At 38.1% G+C, this 15,796-nt stretch overlaps 1 protein-coding gene across 1 annotated transcript in view; it reads right to left on the bottom strand.

Annotated features, from left to right (window-relative positions):
- Positions 1–11,780: 11,780 nt before the first annotated feature.
- The window catches only part of LOC148300365 (diacylglycerol lipase-alpha-like), a 62,398-nt gene continuing 58,382 nt past the window's right edge, over positions 11,781–15,796 (bottom strand). The window contains exon 19 of the mRNA XM_088274893.1: positions 11,781–13,397. Within this exon, the coding sequence (XP_088131019.1) occupies positions 11,781–13,397 (1,617 nt within the window). The remainder of the gene's footprint in view (positions 13,398–15,796) is intronic.

The raw sequence follows: 15,796 nt of genomic DNA, 5'->3' as shown, positions 1-15,796 counted from the left end.
CCAGTCCATGGTAATATTGAATAAATATTACAGTGAAAAAATCACTTATATTTATTTTACCCCCCTTGGGAATCGAACCCGGGACCTCCAGAACGGTAGCCGAGCGTGCTGACCATTACACTGCGGAGGCGGACAAATGTACCTCATGTAAATAAAAGTAGAATTAAATCCAGTTTTTAATTCTGGATATATTACCCAACAATTCAATATGGAATTCTACCAACTGTCTGCAGTTACAATAAACCGTATGTGAAGCTTAGCCTAAATTTGAGAGTTACAACCACAGATAATGAAGATTTTCTAGAAGCAATATTTACCAAGTAAAAATTCAATTTAAAATGAATATGTAAAATATTATAATTATTTTTATGTGGCTACTAAGTATCGGTAGGAGCAGTCTATCATAAACTTCTGTGAATATAAAATGATTCTTCAATATAATTTATCAGCAATAACTGTATGCATAATTTTTAAAATCTATATAAAAAATTGACCCTTCGAACCACCATGAATCATGTCCAGAGAATTAAAAAAATTACCTGAGATTAGACCGTAGAACGGGGCTACTTGGACTTTGATGTGTTACTTGAGCCCGGTAGAAAAAAAAATTTAGACCTGTATTTGATCTACAATAATGAACGTATGGACATGATTCATTGTTTCACTGACAGGTGATTGTTGTCACGATAAGTTCATTATTGTAGACCAAATAATAATAAATAAGAATAAAACCCTTATCTGCACCCCAATGGTGCATAGGGCACTGTGTCTTATAAACGCAGTGTTATCATGATCGTTTTGCACATGAAGGAAAGGATATCAGCCCTCCGCTTCAGGTACCAGTCCATGGTAATATTGAATAAATATTACAGTGAAAAAATTACTTGATTTTTTCACTGTAGACCAAATACAGATTTCAATCTCTTTTTTATACTGGGCTCAAGTAACACATCAAAGTTCAAGTACTGAAATTGATTAGACTGGAAAATAGAGGGTCGACGGTGTGGACAACGCCAGGCCACACACATATTTGAAGACGCGCCAGGAGCTTGGATGGGAAGTTTTTATCAACTCTATATTCCAAACCTGGCACTAAGTGACTTCTACCTGTTCCTGCCTATGGCCAAACCACTTGGGGGTACAAATATGGCCTCCATAGAGGCCTGTGAAAATTGGTTGTCCAAGTTTTTTGCCAATAGGGACAAAAGCTTCTACAAGAGAGGCATTATAAAGTCGTATTCTTGTTGGCAACAAGTTACCAAACAGAACGGCACAAATTTGACTTAAATCGGACGATTGTAAAACTTTTTATTTGGCATTGAAATAAAGCTACAAATACGAAATTACTTTTTCCCAAATTGGTTCATGTCTTTAAATACGGCGAAGGCGATACTGGAATGAACATATAAACAGAATGTCAGAAGACAGACTTCCACGTATCGCCCTCCGAGGCAACCCTGAAGGATGCAGACCCCCAGGCAGACCTCCGAAAAGATGGAAAGACAGCTGGGAGTCGAAATCCCAAGAGCGACATGCGGAGGCACAAACAGATCCCTAGGATCTACAAAAAGAAGAAGAAGAGAATTTTTCATCAGCCTCATATTCCCATTCCTTCTCTTCCACGCATTGTGAAAATAAACATACTAGAAATGTGTGGTTTCTATTTCCTTTTCTTTACCATTTGCTCAGACTGATCCACAGCAATGCGCGGCCATGTAGAGCTAGTTATGAACAGACACAAAACAAGAAAATGGCGGTACCAGCAGAGAATTAGTTAGTCAGGACCAATTTGAATCGGAATCAGCTTGCAAACGGACCTAGCTTGATTTGGAGGACATGCTTCACGAGTGCTTGGAAGGGCCAACGCTGGCAAGTCGGCTCAGAGGTATAGTCTATATTTAATGAACGCCATTTAGGATTGGACACCGTTAGCTTTATAATTGACCAAAGACCCTTCATATCATAGAACCTACATTTGTTTATTCTCTAATAATCTAAAACAATCACATATCCTTCTATAATTACTAATTCAATACACTTGTGCTATTGACTGACAATACCATTCAAATCAGATTAAAAAGCACTATATATATATATATATATATATATATATATATATATATATATATATATATATATATATATATATATATATATATATATATATATATATATATATATATATATATATATATATATATATATATAATCCGGTCAAGGTGTCGTTATAAAAAAATTCATTGTTTGATCCCTAAGGGATATGTTTAGCATACTTCTCTCCATTGCTCTTTATATTACCCGGAGTTTTTATATGCTTCCTTTTGTTAGGTTGTTAGTTAAATTTCTTGCGTCCAACAGAGAACTGTAGAAGTCCAAGAAGGAGGCCTTTGTTCAATACTGGACACAAGAAAAAAAGCAGCAGAAAAGAGAAAAAATATACGATTTAGAAATGCGGTGTCGGAGGCGCATGCTCCGAATTCCGTGGACAGCTAGACGCACCAACGAGTCCATTCGCCAGGAACTACATTCATATGGCTTGACTCTGGCCAATGTCTGTACACGACAGTACTTTGGACATAATGCGCGTGGCAACTAGGATAGCCTGGAAGGACGGTTGGGATGAGTAGCCTGGAGGGGAAGAGGGGGAGAGGAAGATCCCCACGCAATGGACCGATGGAGTTAAGGTGGTTGGAGCGCTACGTGCAGCGCAGTCAAAGGATAACTGGAGAAGAGTCATTGCTTCCACAAGGGTGACAACCCTCAGTGATGAGGAGTAAGACGGAGAATATGAAAGACACAAGATGAAAGCTGAACAAGGTGTCCTATCTGGGGCATGTGCTGAGAGGAGACAAGTACGAGCTATTGCACCTAGTGGAGGGTCCAAGAGGTGTGAGCAGAGGACAGATCTCCTAGTTCAAAATTGAATGCATTTAATGATGAGACGTCCAAATATTACTAACCTACAGTATTTTAACTGAATTTTTTTTTGTGTGCTGGATTTTCAGAATGCTGGGAACAGGGTGAATGGTGCACTGAAATCAGTTTTCGCAAATAAAAATCTATCAAAACTGGCAGTACACAGTAAGTTCTGGTTCCAACCGTTATGTATGGAAGCGAAGCATGGAGTTGGCAAAAGGGGGATGAAAGCAGACTGAATGCAATCGAAACGCGATCCCTCAGACGAATGTGTGGCCAAACAATGTTTGATAGATGTTCGAATGATGAAATAAGGAAAGAATGCAAGGCTGAAATAAGCATGATCGATAAAATTAAGAAAGGTGTGTTGAGATGGTTTGAACGGTTAAACAAATTTATGAGGCGAATGTAGTAGTTGGAAAAAGAAGCAGAGGAAGACCGAGGAAAACTTGGCACAATCAGGTATGTCAAATACTTGAAAGCGGCCGGGTCAGGAGTCGTAATAATCGTCGAATATGTATGAGGAGATGCATGAATGTAGAACAGGCGAAGAATGTTTGCAAAGACAGAGTGGTGTGGCGTTCGATTCTCTCTGCCTACCCCTGTGGGGAATCGGTGTGATGGTTAGTTAGTTCAGTTTTTTTTATGTTGATTTTACTAAAATATTATTTTTTTTAAATCGTATGCACCTGATATAACAATGATTGGTTAAAATTTCAATACTATTCGTTGTAAAACAGAAACTGTGTAAAAATTTCCCTCCGAAGATTTGTATAAAAATAGAAAAATACGAAAACGGCATCTAGTTTTATATTAAAAGTGATGAAAAATTGTCAGTCAATAAACCAAGTATGGGAGAGTAGGGTATATTTGACCATCGGGATACAAAGTGTACCATTGGATTACATTGTGCCAATTCATAATTTTCACAGAACATTGTACCAATAAGTTTACATTACTGTACAAATTCATGATCATGACCAAATTTTAAAATAGCAATTTTTAACTAAAATATATAATTATATTTTTGTTCTTCTTCTTACCCTCAATGGTGCATAGGGCACTGCGTCAGATTTACGCAATTTTTGGTTGATCGTTAATTAAATGAAGGCAAGGGGATCAATCGTACGTTTCAGGTACCAGTCCAGGGTAATATTTAATAAATATGTTCAGTGTTTAGTTTAGAAAACACACTTACATTCATAATTTTTTTGAAAATAAAACATAAATAATTATGTATTTACACACAGTATGAGATTTATTGAAATGGTCTTTTAATAAATCGGCCAAATGTCAATGTCAAATGTTTTGAAGAGATACAGTGCCCTATGCACCATTTGGTGCGGTTAGTAGGTTAGTTGTTGCGGTAACTTGGCTTAAACATGAGTTGTACTCACTAGCCATTGGAAACATAGGTGAACTCCGCGCATATTTAGTTGGAAGGACAGGTACTCTGAATAAAGATTGAGACGTGTGACGGGTACGGTAGCGGTAGTGATCAATATAACACTGTGGCAATATGATGCAGTGCTCTATGCACCATCGGGTACGGATAAGTGTTTAAAGAAGAAGATTTATCCAGATTGGCAGTGACGGGAGTAATGAAAGCTATCAAATGTGAATTTACTGTAAAAACGGGATACAATTTTGTTTGATATTTTCTATAATTTCTCATAGTTAGGTCATAAAATAAGATTGCTTTGCAAGAGAGGTCTGTCGGGAAGCCTAAATGTTCCTGTATTCAATTTAGGAGTGCAGTTAGGACACCTTTCGTTATCTTTCAATGGTCCAATATACGCTACTTCCCCCTAACATTCTTTTATACACTATTTTACAATGCAATAAAATGATAATTTAAAACAAATTGTTCAAATTTATATTACGTCTAAGTTATTTATTTTAATTTGAAATTCTTTTAATGCTATTCGAAAATAGCTAAGTGTTTTTAGATATTTATATTTTTAATTAGTTATCGCTTTAAACATGCAAAACCGATGCTATTTAATTATATATACATATATTTTTCGACTTCCAAGCAAAGGTGAAGAAGAATATGGAAGTCTGGGCATTTACGGGGCTGACGACCGTCATATGCTGGTTTAAGTGAAAACTTTACACACGTGTAACATTCACATTCTATTCTACCCATGATTGACAACCACACTACTCATATTTTGGAAACTTCTAGATATATTGATCAAACTAGTATGCGCAAACAATAGCCATATCTATGGTGGGATGAGGAAAGCTTTCATTAAGCAGAGACTCTTTGCATTCGTATGTGAGGTCCGAATCTTGGATTATATTTACATACTTGAGAAACGCTTGAAAATATCATTTTAAATTCAATTAATTTTAGCTTAACATTTGACCAGTTAATTTATTTATAACATTTTGAGTGTGTCCAAATACTTGTTCACAAATCTGGATTATATCCAGATTTATATGACTGCCGCCTCCATCGTTCCGTCGGAACAAAGGCAAAATAAAGGAATGGGTAAATGATCAAGAGTTAATTCTATGAAAATTGTAAAATGTTTATATTCTTAGTTTTTCTCTCTTTTTTGTGTCTATATTATGTTAAAATCGTTAAAAACAATACAAAATGTATTCAAAAAGAACTCCACCGACAAGACACACAAGGTGGCTTGGTGGGTCTTTGCAAAATTGTTTTAAATATGTTTAAAATTGTGATTTAAATAAATGAATACAATTTATGTTGAACTTCTAAGAATTTGAGTAGTGTGGTTGTCAATAATAGGTGGAATTGATGAATGTTACACGTGTGTAAAGTGATCACTTAAACCAGCCTATGACAATCGACAGCCCCGTAAATGCCCAGACTTCCATATTCTTCTTCATCTTTGATGAGATAAGATAAGTATTCCATATCATTGTAAATATTGCAGAAAACGAAAAAATATATATATCTGAAAACGAGTATGTTATAAATTAATTTAATTCCCATCCGTATTTAAAAGCAGCTTCTGAGGAGCGAGTGGAGGTTTGTGGGCGCTTATTAGGTTTGTTTTAACCCTTTAACCGCGTTCACTTTGTTCCTGAGAGAAGCCCGTGCGCGGCGGTATTTCGCCGTTTTTTAAATGATTACTTTTATCATGTATTTAGTTAAGAAAGTATTAATTTTCCCAAACAAAAACGTTCAATGGGATTCATTGTGCCTTTTTGGTACTCTATAATTACACTCGTGTCACATTATTCTTGAAATATATCGTAATATAAACAAATAAGATCGTAACATAAATAAATCAAAGCACGCATCGTGTGTCACTCTTACCCACTGGCGATGCGTAGCATCGAGAGTGAGACAGATATAGGGCATGATTATGGCGCGGACTAATTACCGACCGTAAGAAAAATCAGGGATCTGTTCTTTTATTTATCCTTGTGATGTTACAAATTATTAGTCAGATATTTCAACAGATGTCATAAGGCCGAGGATTGACGTATTATTTTATCTAAAGTCCCACACCATGGAAAAATCCCTCCAAGTTGAACTGAGGTTGGAAACTTGGAGCAAAGTAAAAACACATACGGTTATGTCAGCCGCGTACGGGGAATGTTTTGTGAAAACACATCCGTGGATCAGGTTAATAGGATCTGCATCGATGCATGTTTAAAGCGATTTTTAGGGCAAATTTAAAGTTGATATAACTCCTATTTTACGTACATATGTCTTCAATGAGGTTCAACACTTAAACTAAGCATTTACAAATATAGTATATCGTACAAATAACAAGTATATCCACAATACAAAATTTCCTAATTTAATTTCATATAAGATTTTTTACTGATACCATAGTCATACAGTAGAAAGTGACCAAGATCATTGACTAATTGATATCTTACTAGCTTAATATTGCCCTGAAAAAAATCCCAAAGGATTTTAAACTTGAAAGTATTATAAATTGATTTCTTAAAAATGACTAACTGCATGGATGTTTATTTTGTTGCCAAGCAAAAGTGACCTAAATGGCCCTCCTGAATATTTTACGTTTTGTTAGTTGGTCACTTTCTCCTGTACGACTACGATATATCAACACAGATGGAAAAGAATATGCAAGTCTGGACATTGTCGGGGATTATGACCTATCATGGTCCGGTTTAAGTGATCACTTTATACACACATTGACTATTCTACCCATGGTTATTTTACGTACCAGGGGACGCCTGAAAATACCGCTGTCAATTTTTATCAATTTGATTTTGGACCAGTATTTTAATCACAATATCTTGAGTTGACCGTATGAAGGTATCTTCTAGTGAATTTCTCTCGCTTATTTAAACCATAGATGTCGCCAGTAAAGCTACATGCACTTGATTTCAAGTAAAAATTCCAACTAGCTAACTAACTAACCCTCACATTGCTTCACCGCAAGGGTAGGCAGAGCGAATATAACACCATACCAATCTGTCTATGTAAACAATCTTCGTTTTTTCCACATTCATGCGTCTCCTCATACATACCTGCCGATTATTCCGACTCCTGACCTTACCACATCCAAGTAGGTACATATTTGAAATACTTGATCTTGCCAAATTTTCCTGGTCTTTCTCTGCTTCCTAGGCGCCTCCGTAGTGTAATGGACAGCACGCTCGGCTACCGTTCTGGAGGTTCCGGGTTCGATTCCCAGGGGGGATCAATTAAATATAATTGATTTTTTCACTCTGATATTTATTGTCCGCCTCCGTAGTGTAATGGTCAGCACGCTCGGCTACCGTTCAGGAGGTCCCGGGTTCGATTTCCAAGAGGGGTAAAATAAATATAAGTGATTTTTTTTCACTGTAATATTTATTCAATATTAACATGGACTGGTACCTGAAGCGGGGGGCTGATCACCTTTCCTTCATGTGTAAACGATCAAGATAACACTGCGTTTATATGACACAGTGCCCTATGCACCATTGGGATGCGGATAAGGGTTTTATTATATATTATTAATATTTATTGAATATTACCCTGGACTGGTACCTGAAGCAGAGGGCTGATCACCTGTCCTTCGTGTGTTAATGATCAGAAAACACTGTGTTTACATAATGTAGTGCCCATGCACCATTGGGGTGTGAATAAGGGTTTGAATTGAATTCTCTGCTTCTATTAGCAACCACATTCGCCTCATAAATTTGTTGCCATTCTTTCTTTATTCATTTGTTCCACGTGCCCAAACCATCTTGATAAACCTTTGTTAAACGGTTAACTGCCAAAGGCGTCTTAAGACGCATAATTTTCTGTGAACGGAGCGCCGCTCATACAAAAATTACATCTGAAGACGCGCCGTTTTAGTTGGGCTTTTACTAAAGAAAATCAATTATTTAAAATGCACAAATATATTGAACGCATAGTGACATCTATTGAGAATATCTTTGCATACTTAGAATAGAAACAGAATTTGTTTTTACCACTTTAAACGTAAATTAAAGATTTGTCGTCGGAACGACTAATGGCGCTCAGGGTTGTCCAATAATCCCCGTGTTGCCGTCACTGCCGAATCTGATGACAGTGATTTTAGTGTCGATTCTGATGATTTTTTATTTTTTATTTTTTTTTTAATCATAATGTGTGTGTGTGTGTGTGTATACTTTTAACCGGATCCACGCGGCTCGCATAACCGTTTGTGTTTTTACAAGACATGCCCCATACGCGGCTGACATAAGCGTTTGTGTTTTCACTTTGCTCCAAGTTTCGAACCTCAGTTCAACTTGGAGGGATTTTTTCATGGTGTGGAACTTTGGATAAAATAATACGTCAATCCTCGGCCTTATGACATCTGTTGAAATATCCGACTAATAATTTGTAATATCACAAGGATAAATAAAACAACAGATCCCTGATTTTTCTTGCGGTCGGTAATTAGTCCGCGCCATAATAATGCCCTATATCTGTCTCACTCTCGACGCTACGCATCGCCAGTGGGTAAGAGTGACACACGATGCGTGCTTTGATTTATTTATGTTACGATCTAATTTGTTTATATTACGATATATTTCAAGAATAATGTGACACACGTGTATTATAGAGTACCAAAAAGGCACAATGAATCCCATTGAACGTTTTTGTTTAGGAAAATAAATCGTTTCATAACTAAATACATGATAAAAGTAATAATTTAAAAAACAGCGAAATACAGCTGCGCACGAGCGTCTCTTAGGAACAAAGTTAACGCGTTTAAAAGGTTAATATTAAACTAACATAAACATTTACGTTTGACACATAATATAGTTTTCATATTTTTATGACAAATTTTGTGACAACCCTGCACCATGAACAATTAATTTTATGATTATGGATAAATGACTGCACGACTGGCGCGCGCTCTTCATTTATTTGGTAAGTTTTATAAATAAACTTTATTACACTTTCAATAACAATATATTTAGGTTTTATTTTTGTGGTAAAATTGGCGGCATGCTGGCTACCGCCTTACATGTACCTGCCGGCAGTTAACCGGTTAATTTGATGGATAGTGCTTATCTCGGCATTGCATTCTTTCTTTATATCGCCATTCAAACATCTGTCATCTAGTATAAATACGGCTTCTGAAATTTAAGTAGTGTGGTTGTCAATCATGGGTAGGATGGTGAATATAACACGTGGGTAAATATTATCATGGGTAAGTTGACGGGAGCACAAGCTGCTCGCCGGCATTACCATTGCATAGGGGGGCCCAACATCTTGGACATGCCCCAACCCAAGAAGACCGAGAAGACCGAGAAGAAGGCGCAATAATACGGCGGTTCTACTTTCCCCCCTTCAGACTCAGCCGATTGACGATGTTTTATCTTTAAAATGGCGCTATATAAATCGTTGGGTAATATATCAAAAATAAAACAAGGTTTATTGGATTGAATTCTAAATTTTTTTTTGTAAACCCTCATCCGCACCCGTTGGTGCATAGGGCACTGCATCATATAAACGCAATGTTATCTTGATCATGAAGGAATGGTGATCAGCCCTCCGCTTCAGGTACCAGTCCAGGGTAGTATTGAATAAATATTAGAGTGAAAAAATCACTTATATTTATTTGACCCCCCCAGGGAATCGAACCCGGGACCTTCAGTGCGGTAGCCGAGCGTGCTGACCATTACACTACGGAAGCGGACATTTATTTAGGTATATGTTGATACGTAACACTCATTTGTGTTCTGATAATGTCTTAAGAAGACGAAACGCGTCACGTATTAACATATACATAAATAAATGTAGAATTCAATCCAATAAACCTTGTTTAACCGGATCCACGCGGCTCGCATAACCGTATGTGTTTTAACAAGACATGCCCCATACGCGGCTGACATAAGCGTTTGTGTTTTTACATTGCTTCAAGTTTCGAACCTCAGTTCAACTTAGAGGGATTTTTCCATGGTGTGGAACTTTGGAAAAAATGATATGTCAATCCTTGGTCTTATGACATCTGTTGAAATATCTGACTAATAATTTGTAACGTCACAAGGATAAATAAAAGAACAGATCCCTGATTTTTCTTGCGGTCGGTAATTAGTCCGCGCCATAATCACGCCCTATATCTGTCTCACTCTCGACGCTACGCATCGCCAGTGGGTAAGAGTGACACACGATGCGTGCTTTGATTTATTTATGTTACGATCTTATTTGTTTATATTACGATATATTTCAAGAATAATGTGACACAAGTGTATTATAGAGTACCAAAAAGGCACAATGAATCCCATTGAACGTTTTTGTTAAGGAAAATAAATCATTTCTTAACTAAATACATGATAAAAGTAATCATTTAAAAAACGGCGAAATATCGCCGCGCACGGACATCTCTTAGAAACAAAGTTAACGCGGTTAAAAGGTTAATTTTGGATATATTACCCGACAATTCAATATGGAATTCTACCAACTGTCTGCAGTTACAATAAATAAGCTATATAAATCATTCAAGATTATTATTATTATTGTTACACACTGCATAGTGATCACTCATATCCGGCCAACACAAGCCCAGACTTCCATATTCTCCTACATCTATGTTGAGATATCGATATAAACCGAGAATTCGCAAATAAAAATTTACAACATTTTGAGTGTGTCCAAATACTTGTTCACAAAATCTGGATTATCTCCAATTACAGGAGTTATTTTCATATTATTTTTTGACATCTCATCAAAGATGAAGAAGAATATGGAAGTCTGGGCATTTACGGGGCTGACGACCGTCATAGGCTGGTTTAAGTGATCTCTTTACTTTGGTCGTCAGCCCCGTAAATGCCCAGACTTCCATATTCTTCTTCATCTTTGATGAGATGTCAAAAAATAATATGAAAATAACTCCTGTAATTGGAGATAATCCAGATTTTGTGAACAAGTATTTGGACACACTCAAAATGTTGTAAATAAATTATCTGGTCAAATTATAAGCTTAATAATAAAAATGAAAATGGTATTTTCTGGCGTTTCTCATGTGTGTGATTATAATCCAGGATTCGGATCTCACATACTAATATAAGAGTTTCTGCTTAATAAAAAGCTTCTTTACATCTCACCAATAGATGTCTCTAGTGAAGTTCTAGTGATTCAAGAACAAGGTTTCTAAATTGGTTCATATATATAGAACTTCCAAGAATTTGAGTAGTGTGGTTGTCAATAATGGGTAGAATTGGTGAATGTTACACGTGTGTAAAGTGATCACTCAAACCAGCCTATGACGGTCGTCAGCCCCGTAAATGCCCAGACTTCCATATTCTTCTTCATCTTTGATGAGATGTCAAAAAATAATAAAAATTTATATTTACACAAGGAAAATATTACAAGATTATACAAACTGTCGATAAATTGGAAGATTTTTCACTAAACGTGTCTTTATTATGAAGTTTCGTTCATTTCAAACACTGCTTTCTCCTTTATTAACTAAGGAATCAATCGGATACACATACTTTTTTCTTTTAACGTAGCTTATAGGAGGGGAATGTGTGACGGAACCTCCGATACTGCTGAGAAGAGGTAGAGATTCATTTTTTCTCGACAACGCATTGCGATCCGCAATAGTCTTGCATTTCTTCTTCTGTTTTGTCTCTCGTTCTTTCGCGACGAGTTTCTCGGACTCGGAGTCTTCTAGAAGTCGTGCGCCCTCGCCGCGGCTCTGCCCGTGCAGGGGACTTCCTTCGGAAGACAGGCTGCTTCCGTAGACCAGCTTGGGCTTGCGATTCCCCGGACTCAAGTGCTGGATGTCGCACGACTCGTAAGAGTGCATTGATGTTTTCGTGCTTAAAAACAGCTCGCTGGACGTTGAGGCGTCTTTTGCGGAGACATTCGCTATAGTGTCTTGGAGATTGCGTTTTAGTACGCTGCCGTTTGCGTTTTTTTTCCCGAATTGAGGCGTTTTAGCTTCGGCGGTCATGTCTAAGAAGTTCGGGTCGCTTTTGGTGATGAAACTCTCGTCCGAAGACTTGCTTTCGATGAAGTTTTCCGCGGAATGGAAGCCTTCTTTGACGTTTAAACAGAAGTCATCGGTTTGGTCAACGTCTGTCTTACGGCCCCGGAACGGACTATCGGATCTGTCCAAGGATGGCACGTATTTGAGCGGGCTTCTCAGTACGGGAAGGGCAGTTCGTACGGTTGCCAGCTGTCCGGACTCCGCACTAGTAGCCGACTCGAAGCTAGACTCCCGGCTCGAGTTGCTCAGAGACCCGTCGACTCTTCTCCCAAGAAACCTGAAGTTCTGATTCATCTTCTGGTACTTGACTACGTTTTTTATATCGTCCGCGCAGTTGGCCAGGTTGCCCGTGATCTTGGGAGTTCTTCTCAGGACTTTGGGTGTAGACAGCGCGTATTCGGGGGTCGGTTCAGAGTCCGCGTCTCTGGATACAGAAGCGACTGTGATGATGTTAACGCATCTGTCATTGCCCCTGTTGAGGCTGGTACGAGAACTAATGCTGGACAGCTCCGAGAGGCTCTCCGGGCTTGCGAGCGGAGCTAATCCGAACCAATCATCATGGATTAAGTCCACTTTATCTTTTTCTTTTGTGAATACGGCTATATCTCCTTTCTGTTGGGTTCTTCCTAGAGGATAGCCGAGGTTTTCCGTTCTATAGTCTCCGTTCGACATGTTGCCAAAGTTGTACACGCCTAGCGGTTGCTTCATATGGCGATCGCTAAACGCGCTAGGTGTTAGAGTCCTCGATGTCCCCGCCGCGTTGAATTGTTCGTCTAATAGCGACGCAAAGTCATAACTGAGGATGGAGTTCAACTGATTTGGCGAGTGGATCTTTGAGGTCATTTTAACAGTGGTCGAAGAACTGTTGTGAATACTCTCCGTTACGGAGTTTGTCTTGGAGCTGTCTGGGTGCACGTTGACCGTAGGGCTTTGCAGGCTGGTAAAGGAGGTCTCTAGACACAATCGATGAGGAGGAGTGAGTCCTTGAAGATTCAAGGGTCCAGCTGTGAGATGATGACTGAGAGACGTCCGTTGCGGTTTCCGCGGACCCGTCTGAGTTACAACCTGAAATAACGAACATAGTATACATCACAATCTATTTTTTATTTCTTTAGTTACCTTACATTACATTAAATTCAAACTATTTTTAACACTCAATTTGCATCATATATTTATATCTTCTTACAGTAAACAATACATTTATTTTAAAATTCTTTCAGACTCTTTTCATTCTTCATACATTCAGGCATCTCATCATACATTTTCAAACCCTTATACATTATACAATTTTGCCACTCTATGAGCAATATATAAAAAAAAAAAAAAAAAACACTTTCCCAAAAAAAAAAACTAACTAGCTAATCACAACATTTTGAGTGTGTCCAAATGCTTGTTCACAAAATCTGGATTATCTCCAATTACAGGAGTTATTTTCATATTATTTTTTGACATCTCATCAAAGATGAAGAAGAATATGGAAGTCTGGGCATTTACGGGGCTTACGACCGTCATAGGCTGGTTTAAGTGATCACTTTACACACGTGTAACATTCACCAATTCTACCCATTATTGACAACTTATGTGATTATAATCCAGGACTCGGATCTCACATACTAATATAAGAGTTTCTGCTTAGTAAAAAGCTTCTTTACATCTCACCAATAGATGTCTCTAGTGAAGTTCTAGTGATTCAAGAACAAGGTTTCTAAATTGGTTCATATATATAGAACTTCCAAGAATTTGAGTAGTGTGGTTGTCAATAATGGGTAGTAGATTTATATTATCCACTGACACTTCGTGATGGAATTGCATTTTTAATTTATTATTAGATTAAAACCAATATTTTTAGCTTTTCCACTTTTTTATTTGACCAGCGACCGACATCATCAGACTGGTTAGGTTACCAGTCTGATGATGTCGGTCGCTGGTCAAATAAAAAAGTGGAAAAGCTAAAAATATTGGTTTTAATCTAATAATAAATTAATAATGGGTAGAATTGGTGAATGTTACACGTGTGTAAAGTGATCACTTAAACCAGCCTATGACGGTCGTAAGCCCCGTAAAAACCCAGACTTCCATATTCTTCTTCATCTTTGATGAGATGTCAAAAAATAATAAAAAAATAAAAAAATAGCTAATCACCATGTTACTTCTCTGCAGGGGTAGGCAGAGAGAATAGAAAACCACACCACTCTGTCTTTGCAAGCAACCTTTGCCTCTTCTGCAATCATGCATCTTCTCATATATATACTGACTGCTAAACTTGCTTACTGCTAGAGCTAAACTGTCTGTACACAACGGGGTTCTGGTTCAACTATGATGTACAGAAGTGAAGCATGGAGTTGGCAAAAGAAATATGAAAGTAGACTGGATGCAGTCGGGATGCCATCTCTCAGTGCGGCAAGACCATGTATGGTAGATGTTCCAATGGTGATATAAGGAAAGGGTGCAAGGCTGAGATAAGCATTATCCAGCAAACTAAGGAAGGCGGGTTGGGATGGTTTGGGAAGGATGAGAGTAGACTGGATGCAGTCGGGATGCCATCTCTCAGTGCGGCAAGACCATGTGTGGTAGATGTTGCAATGGTGATATAAGGAAAGGGTGCAAGGCTGAGATGAGCACTATCCAGCAAACTAAGGAAGGCGGCTTGGGATGGTTTGGGAAGGATGAGAGTAGACTGGATGCAGTCGGGATGCCATCTCTCAGTGCGGCAAGACCATGTATGGTAGATGTTCCAATGGTGATATAAGGAAAGGGTGCAAGGCTGAGATGAGCACTATCCAGCAAACTAAGGAAGGCGGCTTGGGATGGTTAGGGAAGGATGAGAGTAGACTGGATGCAGTCGGGATGCCATCTCTCAGTGCGGCAAGACCATGTATGGTAGATGTTCCAATGGTGATATAAGGAAAGGGTGCAAGGCTGAGATGAGCACTATCCAGCAAACTAAGGAAGGCGGCTTGGGATGGTTTGGGAAGGATGAGAGTAGACTGAATGCAGTCGTAATGCCATCTCTCAGTGCGGCAGAACCATGTATGGTAGATGTTCCAATGGCGATATAAGGAAAGAATGCAAGGGTGAGATAAGCATCATCCATCAAATTATGAAAGGTGTTTTTAGATGGTTTGGGGATGTGGAATGAATGAGTGAGGAAAGAACGGTAAAACAAATCTATGAGGCAAATGTAGTTGGAAATAGAAGCAGAGGATGACCAAAGAAAACTTGGCAAATATTTGGGCATAGTCAGATCAGGGGTTGGAATAATCGGCGGGTAAGTATGAGGAGATACATGAATGTGAAAGAGGCGAAGAATCTTTACAAAGACAGATTGGTGTGGTATTTTATTCTCTCTGCTTGCCCCTGCGGAGAACCAGCATGATGGTTAGTTAGTTAGTTTTTGTTTAAATATAATTTTATGGTAAATTATTGATTTTTTTACGTAACAGACACGGACAACCAACTACTAT

This window comes from Brachycentrus maculatus, unplaced genomic scaffold (genome assembly GCF_059751285.1).
Source record: "Brachycentrus maculatus isolate JH-2025_06_01 unplaced genomic scaffold, ASM5975128v1 h1tg000741l, whole genome shotgun sequence".
Classification (NCBI taxonomy): domain Eukaryota; kingdom Metazoa; phylum Arthropoda; class Insecta; order Trichoptera; family Brachycentridae; genus Brachycentrus; species Brachycentrus maculatus.
This window is presented reverse-complemented; position numbering and strand designations above follow the sequence as displayed.